Source organism: Chaetura pelagica, unplaced genomic scaffold, assembly GCF_000747805.2.
Source record: "Chaetura pelagica isolate M959 unplaced genomic scaffold, ChaPel_1.0 scaffold423, whole genome shotgun sequence".
NCBI lineage: Eukaryota > Metazoa > Chordata > Aves > Apodiformes > Apodidae > Chaetura > Chaetura pelagica.
In genome coordinates this window covers 173,092-183,091 of record NW_009952686.1, presented here as the reverse complement: position 1 = coordinate 183,091, position 10,000 = coordinate 173,092, and the positions used below count along the sequence as shown (strand labels likewise).

At 38.6% G+C, this 10,000-nt stretch overlaps 1 protein-coding gene across 2 annotated transcripts in view; it reads left to right on the top strand.

The window, feature by feature from the left end:
• FAM172A (family with sequence similarity 172, member A) overlaps nt 1-10,000 on the top strand; it is a 251,007-nt gene that overhangs the window by 101,715 nt on the left and 139,292 nt on the right. For both annotated transcript variants that reach the window (XM_009993778.1, XM_009993779.1), the window contains one exon: nt 7,231-7,449. In XM_009993778.1, coding sequence (XP_009992080.1) covers nt 7,231-7,449 — 219 coding nt within the window. The remainder of the gene's footprint in view (nt 1-7,230; nt 7,450-10,000) is intronic.

Here is a 10,000-nt window from a genome sequence, read left to right as displayed (position 1 = left end):
GTTCTGTCATTGAGATAGAACGTTTTCAGAGTTCAGTCACAAACAGCACTCAACACTAAATGGGAGTTGTCTTTCAGGACTTGGATAACTTCAAGATTTTACAGAAAACACTTATGTGCATGATGTATTTTCCCTTTGCAGTCCTGAAATACAGACCTTCCAAGAGATTGACATTTAATCTCTTTCTGTAATGGTTTAATACATATAAATTCTTGGACATGAAAGGTAAAGTAGAAGAACTTGGCAACTTGGGTTGCCTTTCTGCAAACTAAAGATGTTACGAGTCCAGACAAACCTCTCAGCCCATCAAAATATCTGCAGTTCAGAAAGAAAAAATGTTTACAAAGAGGTTTTGCACTGTTACTAAAGGGAAGGAAATTAGCTGTATTTTAGAACAAATTTACTTACTTTTTAATGTTGTGCTACATTAAAAATACATACTTGAAGCCTATGTCAGGGTATACTCATTATGAAGTACAAATGAGAATGATTAAGACGTATTGTGACATTCTCAGGGAGGAGGCAAAGTGGGTTGGAAAACGAATTTGCAGTTGAGAACTTTTACTCTCAGCTAATGGGATGCTTATAAATGCCATAGAAACATTTTAAAAATCCCGCAGTCCAGCTTTATCTCTGTGTCTTGTTTGAGAGTAACTTTCAGAGAGTAAATGCTGTTCTCCTTTTTTTCCTCATCGATAAATTAGAACCAATAATTACTTTTTACTTGTGCAAGTTTTATGAAGATTATTTGACTTGCCATTGTTTCTGGTGCATCGTTTTCAGAAGTTATAAATCAGGATAACTTTGAATTATAATTAAAGTCTTAGTGAAAAAGTGAAATACATGTGAGGTTCTTGTTTGAGAACTTGTACCCCTCTGAAGCTTCCAAAATTCTTGGCAAAAAGGAAAGTAAAACAGTCTCTCAAGAGATGGGCAAAAGGAACTTTCAGAATGCAGTCTTTAATGGCTCCGTACCCAGCCTGCGTGTCTGGGGTCAATCTGCTCCCATTCAGCCTCCAGAGATTTCTTCAGATAGCTCAAACCTCACATCAGGGAGAGGTGCTCGGGCTGAAGTTTGTTAAACAACGTTTGAAGCAGTAATTGGACGTGAATATAATTCTTTTTCTTTTAATTCACAGAATTAAGTCAATGCTGTAGCATAGTTTCTTGTATTTCACTTACCCTGAGAAATAATCTTCTGCTGAAAATCCTAGTGAAAAATCCCTATCAAGAATGCAGTACACGACTGGGGGAGTAAAATCCTTGTAATTCATGGATGTGATTATTCAGTTTTGGCCTTGGGAACAAACATCATAAAAGAGGGTTGCAGATCTTGCACGTAAGACATATTTGGGTTCCTAGTTATAGATAGATGCAAAACATTAGTTCTCAAAACTTTTCAGCAGTAATCTCCAAGTGTGGCAACAGTTTATCAGGTGAGTTTTTTTAGCCTTGAACATTGATTTGTTTAGTAGAGCTGCACTAGCACCAAATTAACAAACAGCAAAGTAAAACATACTAATGGCACGTTTTATACTTTCCAACATAAGGGTATTGTGTATGGTGAAATAAGATGAATACAGTTCTGCATGCAAACAGATACAGACCAAATGCAGTGAGGAATTAGAAGGCAGTAACAGAAAGGAAATGAAGAGTTTATTGTTTTTATAGCTCTAATATCCATTAAAAGTTAGTAACACAGCAGGTGACAGTTTGGGTAAGTGTAAAGTGAATGTTTTGAAATAAATAGCAGTTGGGTGACCTGGGATGTCAGGGCTCTAGACAAGGGTGTGTGTTTGTCAATATATCCTACATGTTTTACAGACTCCTCAGGGAACAGGGGAAGATACAATTTCACCTTTTCTGTGCCAAAACATTTTAATTAATAAAGCTGCAGACATTCAAAATGAGATTAACAAAGATTTTGAGGAAAGGGTGACAGCTAATTTTGCACAGTATTCTGCATCTAATTCAGGTCAGTGTAATGATAGAATATTTTATAACTGTTGTGTCATCCAGAGGGACTTTTAATGATGCTTTGTGCTTTTGAGGATTTGTGTATATGAAACTATAGTTCTTAATACATCATTCAAACAGGTTATAACTTTTATATTGAACATCTATTGGTTGTAGCCATAAACAGGAATAAACTTCAGCATTTAGAAGCAATTTTATGTATCCATCTGCATTCATCATGGTAATAGCTTCCTTTTGTCTAATCCACCTTGAAAGTATTGACTTCAGATGTGAAATGGAACCAAAACTACTGTTCCCATTTCACGGCGTCGCTTAATATTTGCAAAAAGATTGGTTGGAAAGTTTTATTAAGTGTATTTAAATAATCAAACTGTAGTTTCTTTGTATTGTGTGAGGCCTTTTGAGAACATCTCAATGTATTTCTGCTCTATTCTCCTCCTTGTTTGAAGGCAACTGACATTCTTCTTTCACTTTTCTTTTTGTTTGTGAAATTTTCTCCTTTTTTTTATCCACTCACTTCTCCATCTGCTTTCACTTTTGTTTGCTTGGGCCGTCTCTCATCCCAACTTGATAATGAGGAATGCGGTGTGACCCTGACCTCTATCAGCCCATGCATGACCTTCTGACTCCCCCACATAACCTCTGACCTTCTCTTTGACAGCTTGATTAATTACCCTGTGTTATGATTTATGAGTAAGTGCTATGTAAAAATAATAGACAACAGGTGGTCCTCTAAAAACTTTTTGTGGCATGTTTTCTTTTCCTGCCTAGCTTGATGAGCTATTTTAAGTTGGGAACTTAGTGGGACAATGTGTGTTTGGCAGTAACACGGCATTTTTACACACTTGGACACAGTGCTGGAATTCAGGGAGCCGAGGTGTAGCCGGGATGGAAATATCACAAAGTATTAGCGGGGCGCAGTTGCCAAAATGTACATTGGGTGGAAACAGAAAGCAGAGTCAACTGACGTTTCAGGCTTTTCAGTCTCAGGTCACGTCTTGAGAAAATTGCTCAAATAATGGAGGGGGCATTTTTTCAAGCTGAGCTGCATCTCCAACAGCTATGTTTACTTTAACGCTTCACTAGTGACTTCTGATTGGTTGTCATGACCTCATCCCACTGTTGCACCTACGATGTCGCAACAGTGACATAGATGCAGCCTTCCTGTGGAAAAGATGGGAAATGAGTAGAACATGCATCTTTCAGGAAGATGAATGGGCATCGCCGTGTCTGTTTAAACCACGGGCAGGTTTAAGAGCAGGACACTGTGAGTTGCATTTCCCCTGGGGATTGACTCTGATCTTGTTGCCAACGATCCAAATAGAAACCTGAACTTGGAAATTCGGGTTGATAAAGCTTAGGAAAATTATCTCCTTCAGACCCTTGCTTGCTGTCCAAAAAGCTAGTTACACAGGTCAAAAGATTCCTCTCCAGCCCTGACCTCTCTGATCACATATGGTGTCTCATTCTGGTGGATTAATATGCAGAGCTGAATGCTTTCAGCTCATTTTTCATGTGGCCAGGCAGAAGAAGTTTGAAAAGATTTGGAATTTACCTCAAGTACTTTGGGTTTGTTTTTTTTGTTGTTATGGGGTGTTTTTTTGTTTTGTTTTTTTTATCTTCCTCTTGGTGTCAGAGGCAGTAATTTTGGTATTCCTTCCGTTTTGAACATCTGGCTTGAACTTCCAGTAAAAGACAGAAAGTACTGCTCCATTTCTGGCTTGTGTTTTATGGTAGAAAGGCCCTTCTACGTTGTTCTGGCTTTGTAGTAAAGGTATTGTAACCAAGATTCATGATTTTTTCCAACACTTGGCTTTGTCAGCCTGCTTTTCTTTTTGTCATCGTTTGCTGGCTCAGTCCTACATATTAATTGTATTTGTGTTTATGGACCTGAAGGTGGAGTTTGCACACAGTCCTCAGCCTCCAGGAGTAGTTACCTGGAGGATGCCAGTAATTAGTGTAGATGCCTTCTTAGTTACCTCGAAACATTAGAATCTGGGGGGAAGAGCTGTGAGTTGGGTGTTTCAGTCTGAGAAACTGTCATTGTATCCACTGGACTTGCAGCTTGGAGGCTGGGACGTGGTGTTTATCAGTGTCTGTTCTGATTATTGCGCCTCATCACAGACATACTAATGGGGGAATGCAGGCAGACCTTGGCTCCTGTGCAACATCTGTATGCTCTCAGACATGTGGTAGAGCACAGGGCTTGGCTTCTCTCTGTCAGCTGAAGATTGATGGGGGGAGAGGGGGGGCTGTCACGAAGTTTAGCTTTTTACCATGAAAAAACTTGGCACTTCAGAGAGTGGTTTCTCCTTCTGTGTGCACTGGACACACAGGAGAAAACTACTGCAAGTGTTTTACTGATGGTGGCCAGCCTTAAAAAGTCTCCTGGGTGATGGTGCTAACTTACATCATAGGTCGCTACATTTTAATAATTCTTTCATCATAGCTGAAATTGGTATTTTTAATTACTCTGAGAGGTATATACTTCTGAACTCGACTTTCATTTTAAAAGATACTTTTTACTGAATGTGATTTTTTTTCTTTGCCTAACAGTCATGCCGAAGGCTACGTATGTTTTTTTTTCCTATAGTGAAAATTTTTTTAAAGAATGTCACTTTTAAGTAGAAAATACTTGGGCTGAGGCTGAATGAAAGAGTTTGTAATTGCATACAATTTTACCAGTGATTCTGTTTTTCTGTGTTGCTTTGTATATGTTATTCTCAAACCTTCTTTCTGGTGCCCTTATATACATCTTGCAGTTTAGGACACAGGAGTACAAGGGAAAGGGAAAGACACTACCTCATGTAAGCAAAGCTATCTGAAAAGGGACTGCTTTCCTAAGACAAAGTCTTATGAAATGTAAGATTATCTTCTGTCTCAATTACGAGAAAATCTATCTCAGTTATTACTTAATTATTTTAATTGTGCTGACAGGAAAGGCCTGCTCTCTGGGATAATTTTTTATATTTTTTTTGAGTGCAGAGGGAGACATGTTACGCTGCTTATAATATAATTGATAAAAATCCTTTAATTGATTTACGAAATAGTGAATTTAAAAATGGAATCATATTTCATCTGTTGATGTCTATGTGAAAAATTGACATTGCGTCCTCATAAACTTGGACAAATGAGTCATGTAATTTTCAGTTACACAATCAATAACTTAGACAAATTCTACTTCTTCGGTGATTTATGTGTGTTGTTTTGTGGTCAGCCCAAAGTGGGCACCGAGTTTACAATCCCTGTAGCTTGTGTAGGCCTGCTGGTGAGCACAGGAGTTTTGCATTTGGCATTGTAAGGAGAGCGAAGCGGATCGACCCGCGGGACAACTCCGCTCGGGATGAGCAGGGTCAAGGAGACAGACAGCATGGAGACCCCCAGAAGCACCCACCTGCCAAAACTTGGTCCTGCCCTGCCAGAACCACCATTTCCTCTGAGATGTGTACGATTGGGGGATATTTGTGAGTGGTGTTCTCCCCTACCATGGATTCTGAGGCTTTGAATTTTCCACGTTGAGAAGTCTATGTGTTAATAGTACAGCGCCTTGTGTTAATATGACCAGCAACAGTGCCCATAGTTTGTAAGCTCCGTCTTCCCTAATTTTCCCTTTTCCTCTGCGCTTCCCCTGTTGTTTGTTTGTTTATTTATTTATTTGCCTGTTTATTTGCATTTACCCCAGCTCAGTGCGCTCAGCAGGGAGGGCAGGGAAGCGACTTGACAGGAGACCACTTACTCACGGCGCCGCATCTAGCGAGGAGGCAATTTTCCCTTTGGCCTGTGGTGACCTTTTTTGACTATGTCCCTGACGCCAGAGACAGTGTCCTGAATGCCTCTATTTCACCCTGTTTAGCAGAGTGCAACCGTGCCCTTTAACTTGGTTTTTGGTGGGAGGAGAAGCTTCGGCAGACGTTTGAGAAGGGCACAAGGACGAGGGGTAGGAACTCCCTTCAGATGCGATTTTGATAACTAGTCGAGTGTGTCCAACTGTAGAAAATCACCGAGTGACAATCTGTCTACCTGACAGTGGCCACAATGCGCTACAAGGTTTGTGAATGGCTCTACAGATTAGAATAAAGCAAGCCCAAATAAAGTATCTTTTGTTGGAGTGGGCTTGGTTTGCTCTGGCCAGCTAGGTATGGGGACCTCTTTGATCCTCGTGCCTAGCCCAAGTGCAGAACGGAGCACCCAGTGAAAAGCTGGAATAAAGCTGTTCAGTTAGATAATGAGTATAGATGTTTCCAAAAAGTAAGTCTTTGTTAAAATTTACTTTTAAAGGACAGCTTGCTTTGACTGGGAACCCATGGTAACTTTAAGGACTCATCTGTTAAATGCACGTGCTTCCCTTTTCTCCCTGCCTTTGCGATTATGTCTTCCACAAACATTACAATTCTTGTGTGATTTGCCATCATTTAAAAGTCATAATAAAATGATTGGCTGACTTATTCAAGATTATTTCTCATTCATAAATTCATGTATTTTTCAACTGGCTCATTTTCTGAGGCACAAAAATGCAGCTGGTATGCTCAAAAACATCCTGCAGGTCACAAATTTTCTCTGGGTTTGTTGAATACAGGACATAATCCCAGTGAAGTTTCAGAGCAGATTTAAAGATGTACTTAAAAGTCACCCCCACAGTAAAAGAGTTGACTTGTAAGCAATACCATTGAATCAGTTTTGGTATTGATTCATTGTTACTGCCACTATTGGCTTATGCATGGTGTGCTTGTTGTCAGCTAGACAAAAGGTTTTACTGTTTTAAACTGCAGTGATTTATTTTCACATGCTTTCTTTTATATATATACACATATATATATATATGAAATCCCTCCATTGTCTATATTCTAAATGTTTTTATTGGCTGGATGTAAAGCTTTTTATTCATCATTATGTGGAGTTCCTAAAATAATATTTTAGTTCTCATACTGTTTTCTGAAAAAGTCTTATAAAATGTTTATTAATAAAACTACATATTAAATTATTTTAAAGGTAAAACAAGCAAGTTTTTTATCCCCGAGGAATGAGCATAAGTGCATGCACATACACATATTCACTCATCAATATCATCTGTATCCCTTTAATGACAGAAATGAAACACAATATTCTTTAAATACCCTTCTATAAATTGTGTTGTGTGAACTTACTGAAACAAACACAAAAGTTTTTAAGAGCATTAAAGTAAATGCAAAGCATTTTCAAGCATTAAATCTCCCTTTTCATATTTCTTCTTTTTGTGTGTCTCTTCTAAAACAGGAGGGCTATGGAGTGATAGTACTGAATCCCAATGAGAACTATATTGAAGTGGAGAAGACAAAAGCCCAAGTACAGCTGTCTTCTGATAGCTCAGATGAACCTGCAGAAAAGAGGGAAAGAAAAGATAAAATCCAGAAGGAAACAAAGAAGCGACGTGACTTCTACGAGAAGTATCGAAATCCACAAAAAGAAAAAGAAACTATGCAGATGTATATTAGAGTAAGTTTATTATGGTTTTGTTTGCCCTTCTTTAATGAAGTATAGATGTGTTTACTGCCTGCATTGGCTAACAACAGCATGCTTTTTTTAAAAACAAACATATTACTGAGATGGCATTCAGGAGTTCATACAGATTTCCTGGGTCTTTATTCTATTGATATTTTTTGTCACTTATTGAATGTGAAGTTTTGGAAGAGTCACAAAACACTTCTTTCTAATTTCAAAGGGGAACTTCAAAATAAACCCCAGAGGAACTCACTGGTGCTATCAAGAAAGAGCATGATTTAAGGAAGACTTTGTTAAAATTATTTTCTAAGCAGACGTGTACATAGGAAACACTTTCCCATGAAGCTTAGGCAACATATTAGCTTCACATCTCATGCATGCATTTATTGTATTACATTGTCTTGTACTGGGGAGGCAGTAGCTGTAGCATAGTAGTTTTTTAACTTATTACCTGCTGAATTAGTAATGTATTGTGGAAAACACCAGTGTTCATCTCGTGTGGTAGCAGACGTACCCTGTAATCTATTGTTTTCATTTGAGCCGCCATCCATTGTGTTTCAGCTGAACTTCTAAAGGCAGATAAAGGAAGAGAGTTATTAATATCTTAATAAATACTTAAGGTAGAGTATTTCAGGAATGGTGTAATGAGGAAACTCCATCCCTTGCTCTTTTCTTACTCAGTGAACCTTTGCACTTGGTAATGCTGCCAGCATGGGATCGTTATAACAGTGCTACCCGAGGATTTCTAATTCTGCAGGGGGCACGAACAATATTATTTGCACTTTGACACATTCTGCTTCATATACATACTATGCATTATACATTCGAGACTGAGTCATGCAATTTCCAAAGCCCTTATTATGAAAGTTAGCATTTTCATTCAACAGTAAAACACGTCAGAAACACCACAGTGTAGTTAAAACAGTAAAAATTTATATACCTTTCTGGTATGAAACAGAGAAAAATCCAGCAAGAGGGATGTTGGAATCATCTTGAATTTTAACTAGTTCCTATTAATTGTGCTTTAGCATAACAATGTTTGTAGGAGAAATACAGCTTACTGGGTAGTGAAAAGGGTTTGTAACCTGGATGTGAGTTTATCAATAATACCATAAATATTACTGTGTCTAGGAGAAATATTGTGCTGCTGAGTGTGGGAAACAAAAGAATACAACACACACACACACATATATGTATTCAAAGTCACCAACAGGGCACTATTGTTTCTATCTAGTGCTTTTTACAAGACATGCCATTCTGCCCACCAGCCAGACCCTGGCTGCTCTCGAGGTCTTTCAGAAGCCAGTGGATGATATTTCTGTGTTGTCCAGAAAGGCATTTAGTCAATAATGCTGATCCAGTGTCCCCTTATTAAAAGTGAACCTTTTTTTGATACATTTTTAGCTGTAACCACCTTGTGGCTTTTTTGCTTGATGAGGCCTCTAATTTGGGCTTGGGAAGTTTGACTCCCAAAAGATAAAATGCATGGCTCCATCCCATTTTCTTTTTGCATAGATCTGTGACTCAAATATGACTACTGACATTCCCTTTCTTTTATTTTCTTCACACCAAGGAAAGAAGTAGCGTAAGTTTTAGTGAAAGTGTGGGTAGTGGTCTGCATTTCTGGGCAAATTAGCGGAAATCAGGTTTTCCAATGCAGTTTTGTTCTGAAATAATTACTTTTCTTTTCTTTAATATGCTCTAATACAGAGAAACAGAACTAAAAATGTCCCTGCTTTGGTGTCTGGTAGGACGAATTACGGCAATTTTCTTGCCTATTGGTTTCAGAAACATTCTGACAAGGTGCCATTTACTCTGTTGGCCAGAACTGCTCAGTCTGTGGGTGTTTGCAGAGAGGAGCTCTGCTCCACCTGCCTGGCACAGACACGGCTGTCAGTCTGTCCAGGCATTGCACCATGCAATCAAAATGGTGCCATGCTGTATTTGCAATGTCATTCTTGCTTCCTGGGTTTGGATCCCTTAGGATTTGCACCCTGGGACTGGCTGCCAGGCTAGCAGCAACCACAGGCTGCTGTGGGACATGGTGTTGGAGCTGGTTTGATGTAATCTGAACGATCAGTTGTCAATATGACCTTTACTTAATGTATAGAGTACCGTACATTTGACTTTCTGGCTCTTGAAATAAAAGATATTGTCACTCCACCAAAATATTTAAGGGTAGTATATGCTTCATAATGATCTCAACATCTTTGCCAAGGAACGAAAAGTGGTACAGAGAGACTAGATGGAAAAATATCCTCATAAAGAGGCATCAACTGCATCTGACATTGAAGCAAAATTTGTTTGTGTCAAATATGCTGGAGAAATAGTTTCAGACTGTTAAGGAATAGGAATACATATTCTCGGTTATGTTCTCATAGGGTCATGGAGATCTGTTGTGATCTGATGATAAAATGCCATTTGAGCAAATTAAAGCTGTCTGGACAATGCTCCCACTTGTGCAATTAGCTTTTCCAAGAACTGGAAACATGGAACTCTTCCATGGTAGATTTCTTTAAGTATTTTCTTTATTTTCATAGGGAAA